At 36.3% G+C, this 24029-nt stretch overlaps 3 protein-coding genes across 6 annotated transcripts; 2 read left to right on the plus strand and 1 right to left on the minus strand.

Annotated features, from left to right (window-relative positions):
* The first annotated feature begins 277 nt into the window (after positions 1-277).
* Positions 278-9532, plus strand: LOC306851906 (vacuolar fusion protein CCZ1 homolog). 3 transcript variants are annotated; one of them, XM_079388407.1, is made up of 17 exons: positions 278-369; positions 956-1031; positions 1135-1231; positions 1446-1543; positions 1628-1721; positions 1863-1943; positions 2516-2563; positions 2683-2766; positions 3993-4168; positions 4936-5017; positions 6033-6094; positions 6738-6849; positions 7287-7320; positions 7457-7574; positions 8150-8308; positions 8541-8668; positions 8831-9532. In XM_079388407.1, exons 2-17 carry the CDS (start codon positions 1018-1020, stop codon positions 8884-8886), a joined length of 1443 nt encoding a protein of 480 aa, XP_079244533.1. In that variant the 5' UTR covers positions 278-369; positions 956-1017; the 3' UTR covers positions 8887-9532. The 3 variants fall into 3 exon arrangements, with proteins under 3 accessions (XP_079244533.1, XP_079244535.1, XP_079244534.1); XM_079388409.1 differs by having other exon boundaries at positions 294-492; positions 8831-9323; XM_079388408.1 differs by having other exon boundaries at positions 299-412; positions 8831-9323.
* Positions 9533-10032: 500 nt separating this feature from the next.
* Positions 10033-18189, plus strand: LOC306851899 (disks large-associated protein 5-like). 2 transcript variants are annotated; one of them, XM_079388393.1, is made up of 20 exons: positions 10033-10143; positions 10815-11035; positions 11109-11290; positions 11375-11431; positions 12021-12054; positions 12165-12245; positions 12423-12497; positions 12574-12651; positions 12793-12821; positions 12955-13130; positions 13218-13457; positions 13708-13796; positions 13991-14151; positions 14244-14342; positions 14430-14670; positions 15325-16048; positions 16125-16173; positions 17190-17364; positions 17469-17506; positions 17871-18189. In XM_079388393.1, the coding sequence occupies exons 2-20, from the start codon at positions 10816-10818 to the stop codon at positions 17973-17975; spliced, it is 2853 nt and encodes a 950-aa protein (XP_079244519.1). In that variant the 5' UTR covers positions 10033-10143; position 10815; the 3' UTR covers positions 17976-18189. The 2 variants fall into 2 exon arrangements, with proteins under 2 accessions (XP_079244519.1, XP_079244520.1); XM_079388394.1 differs by having other exon boundaries at positions 15325-16030.
* On the minus strand, positions 17997-23996 carry LOC306851901 (radial spoke head 10 homolog B-like). The gene is made up of 18 exons (XM_079388396.1): positions 23701-23996; positions 23546-23621; positions 23020-23088; positions 22699-22872; positions 22537-22622; positions 22292-22412; positions 22011-22187; positions 21824-21944; positions 21430-21557; positions 21155-21344; positions 20955-21048; positions 20805-20884; positions 20491-20636; positions 20301-20408; positions 20106-20234; positions 19801-19855; positions 18630-18780; positions 17997-18379 (listed from the first exon to the last, which is right to left on the minus strand). Exons 1-18 carry the CDS (start codon positions 23931-23933, stop codon positions 18283-18285), a joined length of 2235 nt encoding a protein of 744 aa, XP_079244522.1. The 5' UTR covers positions 23934-23996; the 3' UTR covers positions 17997-18282.
* Positions 23997-24029: the final 33 nt, after the last annotated feature.

Consider the following 24029-nt stretch of genomic DNA (forward strand, 5'->3'; position numbering starts at 1 on the left):
CATGAAACGCACCCTAAACGATGTAATCATTCTGTATTGGTTTTGAAAACAGAATGCTTGCTTGATAATTAATCGACTGAAATGGTGTGAAAAAAACTTTTTTGTGTGTGTGAGGATTGGGTAGTAGTAAAGTAGTAAATACTATGCTTACCTGATTTAAAAAATCCCTTCAAAGTGCTTTTTTAAATTTTCTTTTAACGTAAAACGTTGTGAATCATGAGGTAAATACTGAGTGACAGGACTAATCGTGAAACGGAACTGTGGATGAAATTTACCCGATCGCATCCAACTGTAACACAGGCGACTGTCAGTGTCAAGAGCAGGAAGTACATCTTTTCCATTGATCTCAGCTCTGTTTTTCCTCATGAGGTAACAAATCAAGCACTTTGTTTCTGTTGTTATGCTGTAACAGGTAAGCACCAGTTGGTTGAACACTCTTTGAAACATGGCATGAAAACAGTCAGATTAACGCTGTAGCTAACCAGCTAGCATGTAAGTAATAGGCTAATTTTTCTGACTACCGTCACTGTTTTTATGGAAAGTGAAATGCTTTTGGTTCCTTTTTTTGTTTATTTGCCTCAGTTATCAAATTCACGTTTCTAGCTATATAAGTTAGCTCATGTACATAATTATGTACCTTTTTTGTCTTGTTCACTAGTCTAAGAAACTGCTTTCCATCAGCAGTTTATATGAAAAGTATAAAAGAAGGAAGTTACAGTTTATTCGCTAACCTAATAAACTAAGTGTTAACCTAAACAATTAAATTACATAATTTTAACAAATGCATTAAATTTAACTGGTGTCCATAATGTAAAACGTAAACATTGTAGCTTTTACAGTTTCTATATATAATCTAAAATTAGTTAAGTGATTTAGTAGGTATACTTTTATTATCTAAAGTTTCTGTTTCTGTTTATTCTTGAAAATGTTTTCACCGTGTTTATTCTGTGTACAGATCAAAGGCATGCACGCCAAAGTCAATGAAAAAAGAGGGAACCGTAGACACAGACCACACTAATGCTGATGATCAGGTATTTTTATCAAATACCTGGGGTCTAAATATGATTTATTTTTAAATCAGACGTGATGTGTTAATTCTCTGCTTTTTATTCCCATTTTATACCATCTCATAAGCCCAAGAATGGCATCTGCAATGCAAGAGAAACAGTACATGCCATCGTTGCTCAGTTTTTTCATCTATAACCCTAAGTTTGGAACACGTGAGGGCGAGGTAAATCCTCTTTATTTAGAAAATGTTAACAACTAGTGTAATTGTTTTGCAAAAAAAAAAAAAAAAAAAAATCTCCACACCAAATGTATAAAATGTCTACAAAATCTGTCTGGGCATGATAATAATCTGCAAGGTGAACTAATGCTGGCAGAAGTCATGTTTTGGTTACTGTATGTTAATCATATGTTTATAGATCTGTTATTGTATTTTGTAGGAGGAAAAGAAAATCTTGTTTTACCATCCCATTGAAATAGAGAAGAATGAAAAGATTCGCAATGTTGGACTCTGTGAGGCCATCGTTCAGTTCACCAGGTTAGCACTTTACTAATGATGGGATAAAAAAAAATAAAAAAACATAGAGAGACAGGCATAAATGAGAGATTTTCTTATTTACAGAACCTTCTGTCCAACAAAACCAGCCAAATCCCTCCACACTCAGAAGAACCGACAGTTTTTCCATGAGCCAGAGGAGAGCTACTGGATGGTCATGGTACGTCTATGCATCAGTAATGTTTTGTAGAGATTTATTTTCAATCCAAATGTTAAACAAAAGAAGACAGAATAAAAACGAACTAGCCTGACACAGTGATGCTAATGTATATATTAAGCACCTCTGAATTCCTCTCTCAAGGTTGTACGGAATCCAATGGTTGAAAAACCCAACAAAGATGGTAAACCACCCACTGTAGAATACCAAGAGGAAGAGATTATTGTAAGTAATGTATGAAATGATAGTTGAAAATATTTAATATATATATATATATTTTTACATGATACACACCCTACAGAAAAAAAGAAAGATAATATTCAGGCTGGGGTGCATTTCCGTTCAAATGTTTAAGCTCCATAAGATACTTTTATTCAGCAAGGATCCATAAAACTGATTAAAATTGACAGTAAAGACAATATTAAAAAAAAAAATAGTTGCAAGTAAATGATGTTTTGTGTCTACTCTTTAATAATAATAATACTTGTTTTTTGAACACCATATCAGCATATTAGAATGATTCATGTGACACTAAAGACTGGAGTAATGGCTGCTGGAAATTCATCTTAGCCATCACAGAAATATAAATGACATTTTTCTAAATATTATACATATATATAAAAAAATATATAAAAATGATTAAAGAAATGTAAATTATATATATTAAAAAATACTGTTTTTACTATATTATTAATCAAATAAATGCAGAGTATAAGATAATTATTTAAAATAATCTTATCAACCCCAAACTTTTGATTGGTTGTGTAGACTAAGTTGTTCCCCTCTTTGTGTTCTAGGATTCAGTTTATGGGTCTGTATTACAACAGTGCTACAGTATGTATAAGGTAAACACTGTTTATATTTATCAGTTTTCTCATTTTTAATAATTATTATTTCCTCATTATTTTTACAAACAGCTGATGCTTCTAACTGTTTTTTTTTTCTCATTGTTGTTGATCTTTAGCTCTTCAACGGCACATTCAGCAGGGCATTTGAGGCTGGTGGAGTGGAACTGCTTACCCAAAAGCTTGAAAAGTTCTTTTACAGGGTAAATAAAGTATTAATTAAGAGAACTCAATCCTTTAATCAGATAAAAGGTAGACAGTGTATACCTTTGGTCTGTTTGATACATGCTTATGCACGTTTTAAAAGAAACAACCATTAATTTTAGGCTTTGAATATTGCTTTTCTTTATAGTCATACTGTTGCCCTGCTATGAGAGCTTCTTCACTTGACTTTTTAAGACGTCACTGATAATCTGACCACTTGAAATTAAAGTCCCACAGTTAAGGACTAAGATAAATTGCAAAGATATTTCATAGTTCAAAACTGTAGAGATATGTGGTGTTCTTCTTTATTTCTGTTTTTATATTCCACATATATGTGTAAATTGAATCCAAATGGCCAATGTGAGACATATATGAAAAGGAGGCCTGACAATCTTATTTGTCCGTGTTTGCCTTATTGGTTCTTCGGTTCAGATTTCCTTTCTGAGGGCATCATGCTTACTCGCCTGTTTGAATAATTCAGCTTAGGTCAAGGGAAACCCTTCACGTCTCCCCCTCCCTAACCTGAGCTGTGCCCTGATGCTCTCAGTGAAAGTGCAATTTGTGGCTTTGGTTAAATGTCACTGACTGCTGGGCAAAGTCACACCAGGGCTGCATCTCAGCACATCAAGTTGTCAAATTACATTACGTCAGCCTTATCAGGGAAGCTTTGGTAATTTCATCCATGTTTGAGGTAGGGCTGTGTAATTAATCGAATTTGATAATCATGCGCATCTAGTCAGTAAAACCGGTTTCTTGATTAGTAGTTAATCGCCATCACCTGCTTTCAAATGGAGCGGGAATTACTACACAGAACCGTAGTTCACTGACAAACTAGGCAATTTGGTGTTCATAATCGAAGGCGATTCGTCTGCGATTATGAACACGACATTGCCTATCTTGTCGGTGAACTACGGTTCTGTGTAGTAATTCCCGCTCCATTTGAAAGCAGGTGATGGCGATTTACTGCCAATCACTGAACCGGCTTTACTGACGAGATGCGCATGATAATCGAATTCAATTTAATTGCACACCCCTAGTTTGAGGGGATAGTGTTGTTGTACAGTTTTTTTCTAGACCGTTCTTGATCAGCAAAATGTCAGTCCTGATATTAATCTGCACTTATTTATACTCTGTTATTTTTTTATCTGATAATTGAGAAGATTTTTTTCAAATATATCTTTTAAAATTACATTTTTTCAAGTTGTTGTTGTATGCTTTGTTTTAGTACCTGCAGACACTTCATCTCCAGTCATGTGACCTGCTGGATGTCTTCGGGGGAATCAGCTTTTTCCCTCTTGATAAGATGACCTACCTGAAGATCCAGTCTTTTGTCAATAGAGTAGAAGAGAACCTGAGTCTTGTCAAATACACAGCCTTTCTCTACAACGACCAGCTGATCTGGTGAATGTCAATCTATACACGCCTCTGAATAGTTTAAAGGGATATTTCACCCCAAAATTTTAAATTCTGTCATTTTTAACTTACAAACCTATAAGTCTTTATTTTGTTTGTGGACAGAGAAAGAAACTATTTAGCAGAATATTCATGCTGCTCTTTTCCATACAGTAAAAGTGAATTTTGATGAGTGGCTGTCAAGCTCAAAAATTGTTTAATATTAATTTATGTTAATGATAATTAATGATTGTGTATTCAGATCACACATTTAAGAATTCCTGTATGTTGATTATAGCTTTAAATTATATTTTGTTGCATTATCATTTTGAAGGAATTTTCACTAATACTGCAAATGCATGATATGAATGAGGGTTTACCTTAAATAACTGCGTGCCATAGAGGACATGAAGTCTGAGAGATGAGACTGCAGGGACTCAATAAAGCGGCACAGCCAAAGCTTCTTAATCACAAACTGTCTGGCACAGGGATCCAGATAGACTTTAAATATGACTTTTAATCCTCTTTGTTGAATTCACAACATGACTTTCATATCTTGTTTTCAAAAATTGCTTTCACAGAAGTGCCTGTGTTTATGCCTGTTGAATGTTGTTTGAATGATTACTTGTTTAAATTAAAGTTTCGCATTGATAACACATTACAGCTACCAAGTTTTGACATGTAAACAATTCACATTATTATTGAAACACTTTCTTGTATTTGAATGAGCAAGTTTGTCTGAGTTTTAGTCTTATGTTCTGTGCTGTATTTTGTAGGAGTGGTCTAGAGCAGGATGACATGCGTATTCTGTACAAATACCTGACGACCTCACTGTTCCCGCGGCACGCTGAACCTGAGGTGAGACAGAGACTGAGCACTACTACATTGTACTGTTATATTGTTAATGTGTAAGCCTTAGATACATAATAGATAGAATTAGCTATTTGAATCATTTCCCTTTTTACCCTAGTCTACCACTTTTTATACAGGGGTTCTTTTCAGTGTGTCAAATTGGCCCCATTAAAATCTTAATATAAATTTTAAAGCATTTTAATTCCCTATCTGTCTTTAATTGTTACATTTTTAATTCTCAAACATCATCTGTGTCAATTAATTGCTATACGTTTTGTTATACACTGCCATTCAAAACTTTTTGTAAAAACTTTTTTTTATTTTGTAAAAATGTAAAAAAGCAAAATAGTTTTTTGGAAAAAAAGTCTCTGCACCAAGAATGCATACTGTGTATTTAATGAAATATACAGTAAAACAGTTATGTTCAATAATATGAAATATTATTTAAATTTAAATGACATTTTATGAAGTTTTCTATTTAAACATTTTAAAATATAATTTATTCCTGTGATCACGTGATCCTTCAGAAACAGTTCTAATATGCTGATTTGTGCTCAAGAAACTTATCAATGTTGAAAATAGTTTGCTTATTCAATATTTTTGTGCAAACTGTGATACTTTATTTCTTTGATTTAAATTCAAAAGCATTTATCAGAATTTATTTACAAGCCTGGTTGCTACAGCAAAGCCAGCTTCTAATGTTTATAGTCTCTGACCTACTAATACAATTTTTTGTGTTTTGTGTAACTGTACGTATACAGTTACTAACAGTATGTGTGACTTGATTTAGCTATTTTAAGATGGTGTGTACATTCTGTGCAAATTTGATTTTCATACCAGTGAATTTCAGTTAAATGTATAGTAGGATACAATCATTTTGAGGTGAGACACAGTGTAACTGATGTCATGTCATAATTCAGTGTGTGATTTTTTTTTGGAATGTGCTCCAAAGATTTGTGCCATCTACAGCTGTATTTATGAATGAATGATCTGTATGTTTGTGTGTGCAAACATTCGGCAGCTTGCAGGAAGAGACTCTCCGCTCAGGACAGAGGTGGCTGGGAATCTGTTGCACTATGGGAGGCAAGTATCCAGATATTTCCTGCTTTAAACTCAGGGCTGGAACAGCGGGCTCTTGGCCTTCTGCCTGCCTGCTTGGGCTCAGTGCTTCAGGGACACAAGCAGCCAAGCGCAGCTCTAAGACAACACAGATCAACCAACACTGCTAAATATCAGATTGCACAAGGGTAATTTAATTGCTTTAGTGGCAAAGAGAAAACAATAAGCCTAACAGACTTCGCAATAACCTGGCTGGTTGTTCGACGAGTGGATGATGGCACAAAGGGGTTACGTTGGACTGATTCCAGTAAGATTTATAGATTATTCTGTGAGATCGATCAAGGAGAGACTGATAAATAATTTGGAGAGCTTCTTTGTTGGTATGTGTTCAGTGTGTAATGTGGGTAATGGGAGCATACTCTTCTGAGGGTCGTCTGTGGGCCACCCCATGGAGGTTAGCAGGACAGCGTAGCTGGTAGCAAGCTGTTAGGACTGAGAACTTGGCACCTTATTCAGAGGCATGGGAGATGATCACAGATTGTTCATCATCTGAAAAAGATATTTGTGGACCGTGGATTTTGGTGCCTTCTTAAGAAGTCAGTGAATATTTGTATTATGCATGAAAAGTCCAAAGTTGTACTAACATCATGTTATATTATGGAAACAGATTTTTAACAGGACCAGCAAATCTTAAAGATCCAGATGCAAAATTCAGATTTCCCAGGATATTTGTGAACACAGAGGACAGTTACGAGGAGCTACATTTGATTGTTTATAAGGTGAGAGAAAGAGTCAAACTCAGTGTTATTCTTTATGCATTTTAATCTATAAGCTTAACATGATATTAATTATCTAACATTCATGTTTTTAATTATTTATCATTAATGAATGAATAAAGTATATTGTTAATAATAATAATTTAATTTAGTACATCTGTGCAAATGGAAACTAACACTAATTCAAATAAGATACAACATTTGCTTATTTATTTAGTTGCTCATTCTTATTAAAAGTGATGTGTGTGATTTATAAATTAAAATACTTAAATATTGAAGCAGTGACTCCAAAGTTGTGGGTTTTCTGTAAGAATCTGTTAAACAATAAGTGCTCAATTATGGTTAATCGTTTTGTTTCTAGACAAATAAAAGTAGATTTTTGATTGAAATAAAGCATATCTGCTGATTTCATATTTTTATAAATGTTATTCCTTACCCAGGCTATGAGTGCAGCTGTATGCTTCATGGTAAATGGTAAGTGTCTGCTTTTAAGTAATTGTAACTAATTTTTGTTCTTGTTTTGTTAACAGTTGATTTAGTAATCATATTATCAGGAAATCGGTCAAATGTTAACTTTTCTTTCAAACCCTGCTTCCCCTTGTGCACGTAGTGGCAGTGGATTTGAATCGTGAGTTTTGTGAACAACTAGACAGCCTGGTTGGTCCCCAACTCACCCTGTTGGCCTCTGACATATGTGAGCAGTACAACATCAACCGAAGGATATCAGGGTCAGTATTACTCCAGAGCTTCACTTCAACTGCTGAATGAAGAAAATCTAATGTTTGCAGAAAAAAACTCAGTGTCAAGTCATGAAATAATATCATAAATGCATTGTAAGTGATTTTTTTGCCACGCTTAGGCACTGAATTAGCCCTTGACTATTTTATTTGTGGTACAGCACTTTTAAACTATTTATATTTATGTTGAGCTGTCACTGCAACTATCAAGTTAGTCCTGCTTCACTGCTCGTAAATGCATCGATCTTAAATGACTGGGTCATCCTGTATATTGACAAGGCTTTCACTTACCTGCATGCCGAATACAAGTGTCCACTGTATCATCTCTCTTCGAGTAGCAGTTACCAGAGCTTATTCATTAATCATATCTAAACAGTGTGTTCTTATCATACCTGAGCTCTATGTGGTGTGCAGTATTGTTTTGTGTGGTACAATCCCTCATATCAACTTACATGCCACTTATCACACTTTAAAGACACATAACTGCTTTTATTCTTCCATGCATGTTACATTGGGCGGGAAGACTATACCTCAGCTTCACTAATTCTCTCAAAATGTTGTTGTAGGCCAGAGAAGGAGCCTCAGTTTAAGTTCATCTATTTCAACCACATGAACTTGGCTGAGAAAAGCACCATCCACATGCGCAAGACGACCAGCGTGTCCCTCACATCTGTCCATCTGGACCTCATGAAAATCCTTGGAGACATCAACTGCGATTTTGCAAGGTAAGCAATCCCACTGATCTACTGTATTTGGAATAAATGTATATGTAGGACCAGAAATGAGCATCATTTCCCAAACAATGTTTATTTTCTGGTGAAATAGAAAATTGAATTATTAAATTATTATGGAGTAATAATTGCATGCATTATCCGTCATTACATGCACACGAGAATTAGTGTGCATATAATGATGGAAGTTAGTGGATGAGACTTGGTGTCTGTGCATGTTTTGTAGGGTTGATGAGGACGAGGAAATCATTGTTAAAGCGATGACCGATTACTGGGTTGTTGGAAAGAAGTCTGATCAGAGGGAGCTGTACGTCATTTTGAACCAGAAGAATGCCAACCTCATTGAAGTGAATGGTATGTAAAAATGAGCTGACCAACACTGAGGTGATCTAATGGTGTGAAGTTATTAAAATCTACTTGTTAACTTTTGATCACAGTTGTTTAGTTCATTTACATGTAGCGTTATAAAAACATTTCTGTTGATCTAAACTCACCAAGATTCTGTTTGTGTTACAGAGGAAGTGAAAAGGCTGTGTGCAACACAATTCAATAATATTTTTTTCTTGGACTAAAGAGATATGATGGGCATGGACTACTTCACTACACTAAAACTGTCAACTGTTCAGGTTTTACTGACAGCATCAGTGTAATGCAATAATTGTATTATAAAAAATGATTTTTCACATCATGCTATTTTTTAGATTTTTATTTAATCTATACAGAAATGTGGTTGCTTCCTTGTAATTAATTTATAAAATCTGAATTTTACTGCAATTACCTCTTTTCATTTGTTTGTATGTACATGTTTAATTGTCCATCAGCTATCCTCTCTTTTGTGTTTCATTCCCATTGTTCAGATTTGTTTTATCACATACAGATACAATTAAGTTGACATTTAGGATATAAATCTGTCAAGCTATATTTTTCTCTTATTTTAAATGTTGTCATGTCATCAGTATCGTGGTTTAACATACATTATTTCACAATAAATTCCAGTTTTCATTAAATGAAGGTTGCTGTTCTCGTTCAACTACACTTCACTCTTAAAATTATATGATCTTGAATAACTTTGCTATCATGCTCCACTTTTAATATGGATTTCAAGCCACTGACTGTCTCATGCTGATCAAATTATGACAAGTTGTGTGAAATGTATCTGATTCAGATTTTCCTTACATATTGAATTAATGTATTGCCGCCTTTATATAGCCTTTAAGGAAAAAAATAAACAAAACAACTTAATACTTATAATTCAGAGCTACAACCATTAATGTGAATGTTCCAGAATGAAAATGATTAACCTTACATGGCTTGGGGAGAATAATATGCTAATTGCATCATAAAGTATGATTATATCCGCTGGACATCTGGTCAGGGTGATCCACCTTGACTTTTATCCTCAGTAAGAGGCTTATCTTTCTGAACACAACCATTCAAAATATTACCGGACAGAGCAGCATGTAGCTTATATGATTTATGTATTTAAGTTTGGAGTGATCGGATTAGTTGTTTGTAGCTGTGCCTAAAATAGAAATATATTTTGAAATGTCTTAGACAGCTGATGAACAGTCACCAGCGTCACGGTGACCATGTTAGGATTTGTAAGTGGGCGGTGCATAAGGCGTCACCCGAATTTAACCAATCAACGGAAGGTTCTGCAGAGCAGAGCAGCCAATCAGGAGAACGGTATTCACTTTTCAAAACCTGCCCGCCATCTTGCATGCCGTACGCGTTGGGCAGGTAAACGTTACAGAATATAAATATTGCGAATCATTTTGTGGCTGGATATAGCATTTTTTCAGACTTCCGTGACCCACCTTAATATAAAGGTAAGGAATATCTCCTATTATTTCAAACAGATGGATAGAAAATAAACTCTGTGTGTTAAATGTGGCCTCAACGCGCATAAAATGTCATTGTGTAACTTACAAGTGCAAAAGACGTAAAGCGTCTGGTTTAGTATAATTGCGATAATATGTTGCTTTGTTGATTCAGGCATAATCAAATTTGAATTTTTTTATTATAAATGTAATATGAATAGCACACATCAGTTTGAAGGATTTGGTTAGGAATTTACTTTTTACAAGTGATATCAACAAAATTACAACTCTTTAAGTCCAACCTTCTCCTGTAAGAAATCAAGATTTATTTATTTTGTTTGTTCAACTAAAACCAACCCGTTCTGTGACTGCTCAGAGAAAAAGATTTACATGAAGTCAGCATGAAATAAATAAAAGAACACAAAAGGTTACAGAGACATTATCCATGTTTTTACCAGGTCACCAAAAAAGAAGTCTGATTGGAAACACAGACTTGATATGATATGAAAGCGTTTAATCTCCTTCTACCTGTTGATAAACTGACCTAACTAAGCAAAATTATATAGTTTTACAGAGTTGAATTATTACATTAAAATAGACCTAACCTTAAGCCTATTTATAGAAAAGCGGTGACCTCTCTGCTTTAAATAATCATGTTCATGTTGTAAAAACTCTTATAGGATGGACTCTCGCTTCGCTCACCTGTACAAGCGGGACAGCAGTGTGTCTATGATCCGGCTGAAGATGTCCAGACGCCGGTCTCAATCTCAGAAAGAGAACCGAGAGAAGATCCAGAACCTGCGCAGACACCTGGGCAATCTGCCGGAGATCGAGCTCTCGATGGATGCATCCAGCCTCATGGCCACCCAAGACAGAGCACCAAAAACAAAGGCAGCTAATGGTCAGCATCATAGTTATTTTTGTTTGATTTTGTTTTGGCATGGCCTTTTTTTTCAAGTAGTTGTACTTAACAGATATAAATGCTGCTGCTGAGGAGAGAAAGAAGATGCTCGCTCGTTACAAAGAAAACAAGATGTTGCAGAAGGAGAAGGAGAAGCGGGACAAAGAGAAGAAAGGCGTGTTTAAGGTCAGCCTGTATAAGCCACAGCCGCTCGGGTATCTGCCTTCAAACACTGTTGCACAAAGCAGAGGCAAGGTGAGTGATGGGAATAACTGTTAGAAAAATCTCAGACTTTAATAAAGAGTTTCTAATTTCCCATCTCATTCCTCATCATGACAGATCACCGAAACGAACCAGTCCACACGAGTGACACGCTCAATGATGCAGAATCAAAAGGTATCATTTAAGAGCTGAAGTGTCTAATTTCTGCGTCACTGCCATCACCAAATAAAATGACAGAAATAATGTCTGGTTTCCAACATTATCAACATCAAACAATGTCCTAAATATGGGAAAAATGCACACATCAGCTTATCTTTGTATATTACCTTTCAAAAGTTTTTTTTTTTTTTTTTTATTTTTTTTTTTAGAAATGCATACTTTTATTTAGCAAAGACTTTGTAATGTTACCAAAATTATTTTCTATTCAACAAAGAATCCTGGGGGGGAAATCACTGTTTCCACAAAAAATATTACAGCTGTAGCACAAGTGTTTTCAAAATTGATCATAATAAGGAATGTTTCTTGATAACCCAAACAACTGGTTAGAATGATTTCTGCAGGAACATGTGACATTGGAGTAACGGCTGCTGATAATTCATTTAAATGTTTCAAAAACATAAAAAAAAATGTACCAACCCCAAACTTCTGAACCATATGTGTTTTGTCGTCATGTAAATATGTGCTACAGCATTTTCTTGTGTAACTTCTTTATTCATGGTTTTAAATCATGTAAACTTTATTATGTACCTCTGTTAAATTACAGCCAGCAGCAAACAGACATGCTGTTCAGAAGAAAGGTTTGTTGTGCTTAACTTCTCATGTTTTTGTATTGCCTAATGCGAATCATACAAATCAACAAACTGTGGTGCCTTCATGTTGTTGATGAACAATCTTTGTGTTTGTACAGTTGAAAATGTATTGACCACCAGAGCTTCAGCCAAGACTAACTCAAAAGCTGTGAATACCACCAAAACCAGAGCAGCTACAGGTAAAATTTCCTTAATTTTAGGAAGATGTAAAAGATGCAGTTGGATGTAGTTAGAGGTTAATGTTTTCATTTCAAAGTTCAATGAGAGCTTTTTTTACTGACTCCTACCTTTTGAACAGTAGTATACTCTTGAATTAGGACCCCATACAGAGCATGATTGTGCATGAACTTTTACAGTTGAACCATCTGTGAGAGCGCCAATCACCCGATCAGCTGCTAAAACACCAGCAGCTGTGGTTAAACCGGTTACTAGTGAGTTTTATTATAACATTTTAAGCCTTGCTGTACTTGTGTTGCATGCACAAAAGCCACATTCTCTGTGATTTAGATTCAAGGACTGCAAAAACAAGATCAACTGTTAAATGTCCTGCAGCACCCTCTTCAGGCAAAGGGAAAGACGTACAAGGTAAGAAAGATACAGCTATTTTCTTCTGATATTGTACATTTATATTGCCATAGTGTTGCTCAGAAGGCAATGTTGGATTATTCTAGCTTTATTTGATAAATGTGTCATTAATCAGTAGATCTCTATCTCTATCTTTCTCAGGCAAAACAAAGGCAATTATTGAAAATAAGGTGAGGTGACTTGTCGTGTCTTCTTGGCTTTTACATTTTTTTTTGAAAATTGCAAATTACATTTTATATATATATATATATATATATATATATATATATATATATATTTATATATATATATTTTTTTTTTTAGACTGCTGAGAAAAAGGACACTGCAGTTGATTCTTTGAGACCTGAGAAAGAGGAACCCAAAGCTGCTGCCCCCTCATTTGCCCCTCAGGGGTTCGTGTTCCAGCCTCCTGTTGGCCTAAGGTCGTTCGAGCCTGCACCCCTCTCTCCACGTTCAGCTGGCGCCTTCCTCTCACCGAGGTACCTTTAGAATTTACTCCAACAAACTACTTGATAATTCTATACTTTAAGTTGGTTTGAAATACTGTTTGTTTTTCTTTTTAATAGCTTTCTTTCTGATGGCAATGTGGAGCCCACCTTTCCCTCTCCCCCAAAACCTGCTCTTTCTGCTTCTTCCCTCTCCTCCCCTCCACCACCTCTGTCAACCCCTCCATCAAATCATCCTGCCAACCCTCCCTCAGTGTCCTCTCCCCCTCTTGCCCCGTCCTGTCCTCAGCCGTCCAGCTCTACGGCACCATCACCTCCCTTGTCCCCCTTGGAGCCTCAGCATGATGTTGCCTATTTCAGGTGAGGCAGATCTCTACTATTCTTAATGGAACAGAGTTGTTAGTATGGTATAGTACTTTATCATGATACATTTTTCTCAGTATTCTTAAACAGAAAGTAAAAAAAAAACAGCATTTATTTGAAATAGAAGTCTTTTGTAACATACATGCCGTTACTGTCACTTTTGATCAGTGCTTGCTGAATAAGTGACAGTTCCTTTCTTTCAAAAAATCGTTCAATCTTTAAACAGTAGTGTATGTTGTTTCATTAGGGCAATGATAGCCAGCGAGACTGAGCATTTGACTGGACTCTCTGAGCTGTGGAAGTCACGATTTGATGATACTTCTATCCCGGAGGAGAGTAAGTCTTTTGTTTTGACCAGTGTTTAATTTGAATCTGTCTTAATTCAAGACTAACATGGTATTCTAACCAGGTTTCCCAGAAAGGCTAATTTATTTTTATTTATTTTCTGCCAATACTGAAAGTGACGCAATCTCATCTAATCGGCATGTTTGATGTTTACAGTTATTTAGAGTAAATATATTTCTGTGCAGTGCGAGACCAGATGCGTACGGTTGTGGGCCAGGCCAGATTGTTGATGAAAGAGCGATTTGGTCAGTTCAGCGGGCTGGTGGATGACTGTGACTTGGGCCGTGGAGAAAAAATAACAACGTGTACTGACTTGCAGGGCTTCTGGGACATGGTGTACTTTCAGGTGTGCTGATGTTACGTTTTAAAAGTGCTCAAATTCTTTCCAAGCCTTGTTTTAATGATGCATTTTATTTTAATTTAATTTATTTTTAATAGGTGGAAGATGTTAACAAGAAATTTAATGCCTTGAAAGAGGCAGAAGCAAGGGAGTGGAAAGAGGAAGTCAGGCCTGTTGCCAGAAAAAAAGTGGCCAAAGTAAACAACATTATCAGCACCATTTTAATGTAGCATTTTAAAGAGGTGAATTGTGTAACTCTCATATCCTGTACTTTTATCCTACAGAAGCCTCCTGTTGTGGGAGGGAAGGCTGGAACAGGTGCCGGTGCTGCAGCTAAGAGTCGACTGGCTGCTGTAAAGGCCGCCATGAGAGCCAAGCAGGCTGAACAGAACGTCACCAAGACTCCAGACAACATCCAGGATGACTCAAGCTCTGTTCCTGCAGCCCCTGCCATCACACTGCCTGCACAGACTGTGGTGTTTAATGGAGGCTTCTTCCAGGTGGAAAGTCCAGTCAAGCCATCAGGTAAGATCGAAATACTTGGGATGAGATCTAATAACTGGCCCCTGCAAGTTTCAGAGTAAAGCTATGTGGTGTTTTTTTTGTTTTGTTTTTTTTATATATATACACATGTGACCAGCTGATCATCCAGTGTTTTAAGTAACTCAGAGCAGCTTGAACTCAAACAAGTGCTGTGGTTTAATTAAAACCTCAAAAGCTCTATAATTTAATCTTTCAAAGGCAGCCATAAATAGTAAATTTTACTGTTCTGTAAAATAAAATGTTACTAGTAGTATTGTTATTAAATACTTTGTTACAGTATAATGGTATTGTTGCAATATTATTTTATTTCTTTTAATTATTTTAATAATACTAATTATTATTATTATTATTATTGTATAGTCATGTTCAACTAGATAAGGAAAAAAAACAAATGTTTCTTTTTTTGTCCTTTTGATCACATTTCTCATTACTGCCTCCAGCTATAAAACTACAGGATTAAACTAGTCCAGGCCTACTAGAGTTATAGTAATATAATATTTATACTTAAATATTCCTTTTTTTTTTTTTAAGTTTAACTTGTTTAATTGCTTAACTTAATTAGCCTTTTAAACTAATTCAGTATCCTTTTTTTAATGTTGTCTTTGTTTTTAATATAGATAATTCTCTTGTTTTTAGGTGCTGTTAGAAGATCATGTCGAACCAGTGCAGTTTCTTCACCCTGTGTTTCTAAGTTCAGCACTCCAGGCAGGCAGTGCAGATCTACTGCAGTTTCTCACACTTCCTCTCTACTCAGCATGTCTGCCACACCTCCTCCAACCCATCAACCTGATGTATTGCCTGTTTCCACTCCTCTACGAAGTGCTGAGACCCTCCCACAGTCACCCAGAACTCCTCAAATTGGTCCTGACCACAACCGAAGTATTTCGCCGGACACCGAGACCTGCTGCAACAGCCGTATTAATTTTGATTTAAGCTCTACTTGTACCCAACACACCCAACCAGATATCAGTAATGGACCAGAAAACAGTCCAGTAGCCAAAACGCATGGCTCACCCAGCCAGTGTGAGCTAGCTGTTGATTCTTCAGAACCTCAGCATGAAGACTGCATTCCAGAGTCTATGCTCAGTCCTTCTTCCCAAGAGGAACCACAAGAGAACATCTCTTGTGAAGTCTCTGAAGAGAGATTGCATGTCCAGCCTGGAGCAGATGCTGATCTAGATACTCCATCCCAGGGCTCATCTCATAGCTCTTCAGAACCAGTGGAAGCAGAACCCAGTGTCTGTGCACCTGCTTCCCCTACCCCGATGCCCTCCACACCAACCAAAGATTTCACAGTTTCTACAGCTCTCTGTAATGAGGTCTTCGTTCTGGCCAGTAATGGGTGCGCTACACTTCACGTGTATGTTAGTTGTAGTATGAATTATGTCACGTTTTGTTGTTCATAATCTTATATACTCTTTCCTCTGTCCATACAGATCTCCAACCAGTATGGATGTTGAAATGACTGGAAATCAAGATGCTGAGGTAATTATCTACAAAATCTAACTCTAGATGCACAATATTTGCTACCAAATGGGTAATTAATTGATGTCATTTAAAGTTGATCTTTTAAAACCCCTAATAATTTAATAACACTCTTAAATGTAAACTGCACTGTACATTTTAATATTGTGGTGCCTACATTTTAAATCAATTGCACCATTTAAATGATTGATTGTCAGAGTCTCTGTTGCTGTTCATCCCAGAATGGATATAAATATTAGGGGTCGACCGATATGTGACCCTGGACCGCAAAACCAGTCAGAAGTAGCACAAATATATTTGTAGCAATCTTTAGGATATTAAGTAAAGATTATGTTCCATGAAGATATTTTGTAAATTTCCTACCATAAATATCAACTTAATTTGATTAATAATATGCATAGTAAAGAACTTAATTTGGACAACTTTAAATCAGATTCCAGATTTTCAAATAGTTGTATCTAAATATTATATTGTCCTATCCTTATTTATTCAGCTTTCAGATAATGTATAAATCTCAATTTAAAAAAATGGACCCTTATGACTGGTTTTGTGGCGCAGGGTCACATTTGATTTTTAGGGCCGATACTGAATATTACAGATCAAGTAGCCTGATAACTGAGATTTTGCATATACGTATGCATGTAATAATTTTCAAAATTAAGAATAACAAGGACAAACTCTAGAAATGGTTTTAAAGCTGACAAACTCTAGAAATGGTTTTAAATTATTTTATCAGCAAATCTGTTTTGAAAATGACGATAACCATAAAAATGTGTAATATCGGCACTGATAATCGGTCAAGTCCTTATAGCCACACAGAGGTACAGAGTCGAAGCACAAGCAAAACATTGTTCCTCTGCAAGAAGCATATGGGTTTAACCAGTAGAGGGCCACATTTTCATGGTGTAGCTTTAACCTATATTATATATTCCTAAATCCTACTCTTATCTAAAGTGAGGTTTTTTTTTACTTTGATTTGATAGTTTGAGAATCATCATCTGATGCATTTTTCCCAGGGTGCTACTGGTTTGGACATTGAGCGTTACCTGCAGCCAACAGTGAAATACAGCATGTCTCCTGCACAGAGTCCTGCAGCAAAGAGGTTCTCTCTTGGGCCAGTGGATATTGAGATGGAGAGTCCGGGGACTCAGGCAGAGGAGCGCCCACATGATGTCTTGGCAACACCTACAGGTAGTTTATGTCCCTGTCATCACTTCACAATGTTCTTAATGCTCACATGTGGTTTATTGGGGGCACGTGGGCACTCACACTTCTTTCTTGCACTCCTGTCTCAGCTTTTCACGGAATGATGTTCTCACCCCAGATCAGTCAGGTGAGTTAAATCTTTTCTTTATGAACTCTCAATTCCCTCTTTGTCTTTCAGCAGGGTTCCCTACAGTTTTCCAGTCATGGAAATTCACAAACATAGAGCAATTTTGATCCAATAAAATATCTTGCAGCTGTTAATTAATTTTATTAATAGGAACTAGTTTCATTTAACTACGAATGAGATTCTATTAATTTCCTTAAACTTTTTTTTTCAGGCCTAGAAACCACAATTTTAAAATTATCAGGTGTTTCTAGGTTTTTCTATGACTGTGGGAACTCTTTCAACCACTATATCACAACTTATTAAATTTCACAATTTTAACTGTAGTATTTTGTGTCTATAAACATCTTGTTCTCTGGTGTTTCAGATGTCGGAGAATCTGTTGCTGTTCTCCCCAGAACGGAAGGAGAAAGTGAGACAGTCAGTTTGTGAACATGACCTGATCACATTCACACCTCCCACGTACAAATAAAAGCACATCCACTCACTGTTTGGATGTGGATCATTTTATTTAGTTTTTTTTTTGTACTTGAATTAGATGGGTTTTTTTTGTTTGTTGTTGAATTGGAGTCCTTTCATACGCAATTTGTTTGCTACTTTTTGTACTTTATAATGAGCATATTTAGATACAACAATATTTCTATGCAGTTCTGACCTCAGAAAATGTATTTTTAAGGCTTTTAATTAAATAAGAAAACAATATACCATTCTGTGGATTTACTACTTTTTCTTACTACCACTGGTGACTGACTGTTTTGAAATGACAGATGTGGTGGAGGTCATGGGGTAGAAGGCGAGCAATTAACAGCATTGTTTGGAACCTCTCCGTTACCATCTTTCTTTTGTTTTTCCTCAGCCTCCAGCTCTTCTATAAATCTGAAAAAAGGCATTTTGTTAATAATGATTAAATGGGCTTCAGAAGGCCAGTCCACATTACACTGACAGACACAGACAGCCGACATGTCTCAGACATTCCACGAGCCAATAAATACCGATTTAGTATGTTTAATCTGCAAAAACATGTTTAGACCAACACACTGATCAGACGAATGTTTGTCAGCATCTGTCGGTGCAGTGTGAATTAGAACTTTTCTTGGAATCAGGGAAAGCACAAATTTTGAAATACCTTGCATTGTCAGCCTCTGCAAGAGAAATTCTCTTCTTTTGTCTCAGCCTGAATCTCTCCTCCTGTAGCTCCACACTGCGCTCATATGCAGGGAAAAATATCTGAGTGAAGAACTGCTGTGTTTTCTGCATCCAGTCCTTCAGTTTTGTCTCTGAGGATATGAAATTAGCCCACTATTAGTCATAAATCCGAGATGGAGAAATGTACTGTTTGTGGACGAAGTATATGAAGTACTAATATCAGTATAACTATACAGTAATCTGAGACTATCTAGACCAGGGGTGTCCAAACTCGGTCCTGTAGGGCCGGTGTCCTGCTGAGTTTAGCTCCAACACTAATTAAACACACCTGAAGCAGCTAATCAAGCTCTTACTAGGTATACTAGAAACATCCATGCAGGTGTGTTGAGGCAAGTTGGAGCTAAACACTGCAGGACACCGGCCCTCCAGGACTAAGTTTGGACAGCCCTGATCTAGACCTATAGTAATGTAGTTACTTTACACATGATAATGGATTGATCAATATAGTGTAGTGGTTCTCAACCTTTTTCAGTGCAAGGCCCCCTAGTTTTATTTTCAAAATGTTTTTTTTTTTTTTTTCACTCCCCCTACAGTTTCAATATAATTGTTTTGGACATATAAAGTAATAATAAAAAAAAATATATATATATATATAAAAATACCTTAAAGGCTCTACAAATGAGCATGTAAAGCAAATATCTTTAAAAGAAATTCCGTGTGGAGCATGCCCCCGAATGTTCTCACCTACTCTTTAACCAATGAATTTATATCACTCTTCTAGTAGTTCATGATTTACTAGGATTTTTTTTTTTCAAACTCAAAGATATTTGAACTCGATTTCTGATAAATATTTCAGAGTTTCACACTAATATAAATTTGCATGACTTTTCCAGGTCTAGAAATTACACTTTTAAAAAAATTTTAAAATCTCATAAATCCAAGTTTTCAAAGCCAGTGAGAACCCTAGTTCTTCAAAGGAAACAACAGTTGTTGAGGGGGTTAATGAAAAAAAATGTAATGCTTGTTTTGTTATTTTTGATCATTTAAAATCATCTTGAGGCCCCTTTGGATGTTTGCTGAGGCCTCCTAGTTGAGAAGCACTGATACAGTAACAATACTGACCATCAAGAATTGCATTTGTGAAGTCAAACCTTTGAAAGCAAGCACAGGACTTTGGCTTCGCTCGGTCTGTTCAGATAGGGATGACTGAAACATTTCAAAAGATGAGAACACCTTAATGGAGACAGTCTGGTTAGCTTTAAACTCAAGCTTGAGATAATGATCCACTTAATGTGAGACTGAGTCATATCTACAAATCTCAAAAGACTTTGTACTGTCAACATGGGAGAAAATGCTAGAAAGGGATGATTTCTTTCTTAGAAGTAATAAGAAAAAATCTATTTAAATGATGTAACTATAATTAGTGAACAAGAACAGCAGGACAGGTGGCACAGACCTGAAGTGAACTCAGAACAGTGTCATCCTGATGATTTGTGTCAATCTGGCTCTCAACATCAGTTTGGATTCTCTGGCCTTTCACCTCAGCACAGCCCAACAATGCCTCAAAAAACTCCAGAAAGCTCATCTACAACCAAATTCATTTATCAAGTCAAATCAAAATATCATCAACCAAATACCATCAGCTACTGACCTCCAGGTCCAGGTTGCTGTAGGTTCCATCATAAATTGCAGGACTGTCCACAGAGAGGATCTCTAACACTTTAGACACAGTTAGCTCACTGCCATACAGATAGAGGTCCTGTGAACAGGACTCTGCATAAGAATCATGTATGAATAATTCTTAGTAAGCTGAAACTAGATTAGAGTAGGAGGCCTGTTACCTTAAGCATCCAGACAAACTGCCTTACAGTCAAGATTGTGTCAGACTGGATTGAACTGGCTTTACACAGAGCCTGGTAAATTTCCCAACATCTGTCTGAGTAGTTATATGCAACCGCAGCATGGACAGGATGGCAGAACAGAGGCCCTAAAAAAAAGTGTGTGTATATATATATATATATATATATATATATATATAATAAAATTAACCATTGTAATAAAAAAATAATATGTTAAGTATTAATTATAAAATTTATTAGAGTTTATAAATAATTTTATACAGAAAATGAATTCTCTACGATCTTTGTCTCTCTACCTTTTACGTGTTTTGCATTGGGAATGATGTTCTGCTTCATGAGCTTCGAAAAACATGCTGCGAGTATGTTGTTAGAGGATCTAAAATATGACAAAAAAATTGTGACTTGAAAGCATAAAAAAAACTTTATTATGGTATGAATGTACTCACTCAATATCTTTGTGGCAAATATGATATGCTACAATGATAATATAGCTGATACACTCTCTTGGTAGAATGGCAGCAAAAGGAGAATGAACCTCATCTAAATTCAGACAATGACAACAAGCAGAACGTTTAATTATGTGTAATAGATTTTGTGACAAGAGAAAAGCATCATCACTTAACATTCTTATGCTCAAAGGCGTTACCGTTGATAAGACGATCCATTTGCGCTAATGTGATTCCATGCTGGTGAACTTTACAGTCCATGAGAAAGCGAGAGAACTGCAGGTGGGTCAGTGGGAATATTTTGTCAGAAGACTGTTCATGTCCAAGGCAGCTGTAGAAGTTGTATATTTCCCTTAACAAACCAATGTGTCTCACTACCGCAAATTCCACCTAAACAGATGTAAATAAAATAGTAGTTACACACAGATTTGGCCCTGGATTTACCTTAGGATTCATCTCAAAATAGGACAAAAACCTGTTTAAGTTCTTGATCTCTGTGGGCCTTGGGTAATCTATGTAACAGGGCTTGAATGTTCAAAATCATGTCAGATCCAAGCGGCGATGAGCTTGTGCTCGACTGTGAAGCTCTGTTTGATGAATCATCTAATGTACAGAGATAAACACTGTTAGATTAAAGACGGACATAAAAAACTAAAACTCTGCCATCCTGTATGTAGGGGATATTGCACTGTCAGCCAGCCATTTTTGGAAACTAAACTCTGTCAAAATAATCAAGACTAGTGTGAACCAGTCGTCTCATGACATCCTGATGAATTTTGTTGTAAGAATGACTGACTGTACATTATCTACTAACAAAATAAATGGACATTAATTATTCCATTGTGTTTAATACATTACATATTACTTACTCTCGTCTGGAAAAGGAGTCGTAATTCCACTTAGGCCAGGAGTGAAGGCAGGAAATTCAGCCATGCAGTCCTTAATAAACTCCCCTTCATATACCCGTCCGTTTTCAAACGTGTACCTTCCCTGCAAAAGACCATCTGCAGTGTTGGAATCACAAAACCATCTCAGATCATTTGAAAGGTGGTTTACCTGTCCATGTTTTTTGTCATGTTTCCACTTTCCACAATACACAGCCCCACTGGCATAACAGAACTGTCCTTGACCATGACGCATGCCTTGAACGAATTCTCCTGTGTACTCGTTCATACGTGGGTACTGAGAGCACGGAACTCTTTTACGGAACCACGTGTGTGTTCCTTTTCCATCCTACATTAAATAAGAAACTTCTGCTAGAGTTTCCGTACAAAATTATATGAAATCAGACATAATACAGGCAATGACCCTTAAAAAATGGGCAAAGTTAAACAGACCTGGATGCCTTTTACCCACTGCCCACTATATTGCTGCTCCAACTGAACCCATCTCATTGTTCCCTCTCCATGCCGAACATTGTTCCTCCATTGTCCCTCATATACATTTCCAGACGGGTAACTTTAGTGAAACAAAAAAATGTAGTTCGTAAGGAGATATCGAGCAGAGCTTAATAATAAACTTAATTTGAAAGTATTTTTTAAATGAAAAAAATTATAAAGAAATGTGCATTAATATCACATACCACCGCGTTCCCCAGCCCTCTCTGCAATTGTTCGCCCATTCTCCTTTGTACCATGCTGTGGCTGCTTGGTTATAGTACATTACCCCCTGTAACCATTACAGGACACCAGTTTAATAATATTTATTATAAAAGTTGTGACAATGGATGTGTGTACGTACATACCTGACCCTGTCTTTTGCCCAGATACCACTGACCTCTGTACACGATAGAGGTTTTGGCACATTTATACACTCCGACACCATGACGGACACCTTTGTGTACCTGTCCCTCATAAGTGCTGCCATCCAGCCAGGTGTAAGTCCCATGTCCCATGAGAACATTTAATTTGAAATCACCCTGCCAAATGCAACAGGAGGGAATTTTTGTAATTATTGGCGAAACTCCAGAAAGTGTATGTGTAAGTAAAAAACACTGGGGTATTATGTGACTTGTTTAAAAATGTACATGAAGATGAAGCACAACTTGCGATAACTTTTTACGTACCTGATACTTTAAACCATCTGACCAGATATATTCACCATGGCCATGCATTAACCCGTGTGAAAAACTACCCTGAAGATTGCAAAATGTTAGAAATCAGTTGACAAAATACTTCTTTCAAGCAGACATTTGAAGGAACCAATGACAAGAAAGTGTATTTTATCAGCAAGAATGAAATACAAAAAAGTTATTTTTCCTCATTTCTAAATGTTTTTTTTTTCTACAATTACAATGTACTTAGATATTAAACAGTTGCTATTCATAGTTTATCTTTGTTATAAAAAGTGATATACAAATAAATTATAATGTAGGCTAATTGAAATTTTCCATTATAGTGTAAACTTCAGGGGGTTAATAGAGAATGTATAAAAGTATACAACTTACATTTTCAGACATTTCTATTTACACATTTTAAATCGTCTAACTAAGATCTGTTGAGTAATATATAATGTAAAGTTAGTAATTTAAGTCAATGAAAGTTATCATTTTACTTAGATTAGGTTTATACTGGGGTCCCAGGGTCAGTCACCTTGTAAATGTGGCCACCTTGAAAATAAGCGACACCTTCTCCATGAAACATGTCTCCGCTCTTATCACCCTCATATCTGGGAACAAGGGACCAAACAATTTAAACACTATTAGTCAACAAATTGTTATAATTTTTGCAAGAATGCGTGTTTTCACCTTTCCACGATTATATGAAGAAGAATGGGAACTTTACGGCACTGATCGTGCTCGTGGTTCTGTTGATGGTCAATCGTAGGTAGAGATGCGGAGCACACAGTGGAACTCGCTGAGTTTTGCACATCGTCAGGCTCTGACAGCAAACTGGACGTGGAGGACTCTCCTAACACTTTACTTAACGTTGGTTCTGGTGTAGATCTGTTAGAACTTTTTATTTTGTATCCTTTAGCCATCGTTGGTGGTGCAGAGAGGTAGAAGTATTCGCTAATACACCGACTAGCTGGAATCCCAGTGGAGTGTACATAGTAACAAGCTATCGGTTGCTAGGG

The sequence above is a fragment of the Barbus barbus genome (genome assembly GCF_936440315.1).
Source record: "Barbus barbus genome assembly, chromosome: 32".
NCBI classification, from domain to species: domain Eukaryota; kingdom Metazoa; phylum Chordata; class Actinopteri; order Cypriniformes; family Cyprinidae; genus Barbus; species Barbus barbus.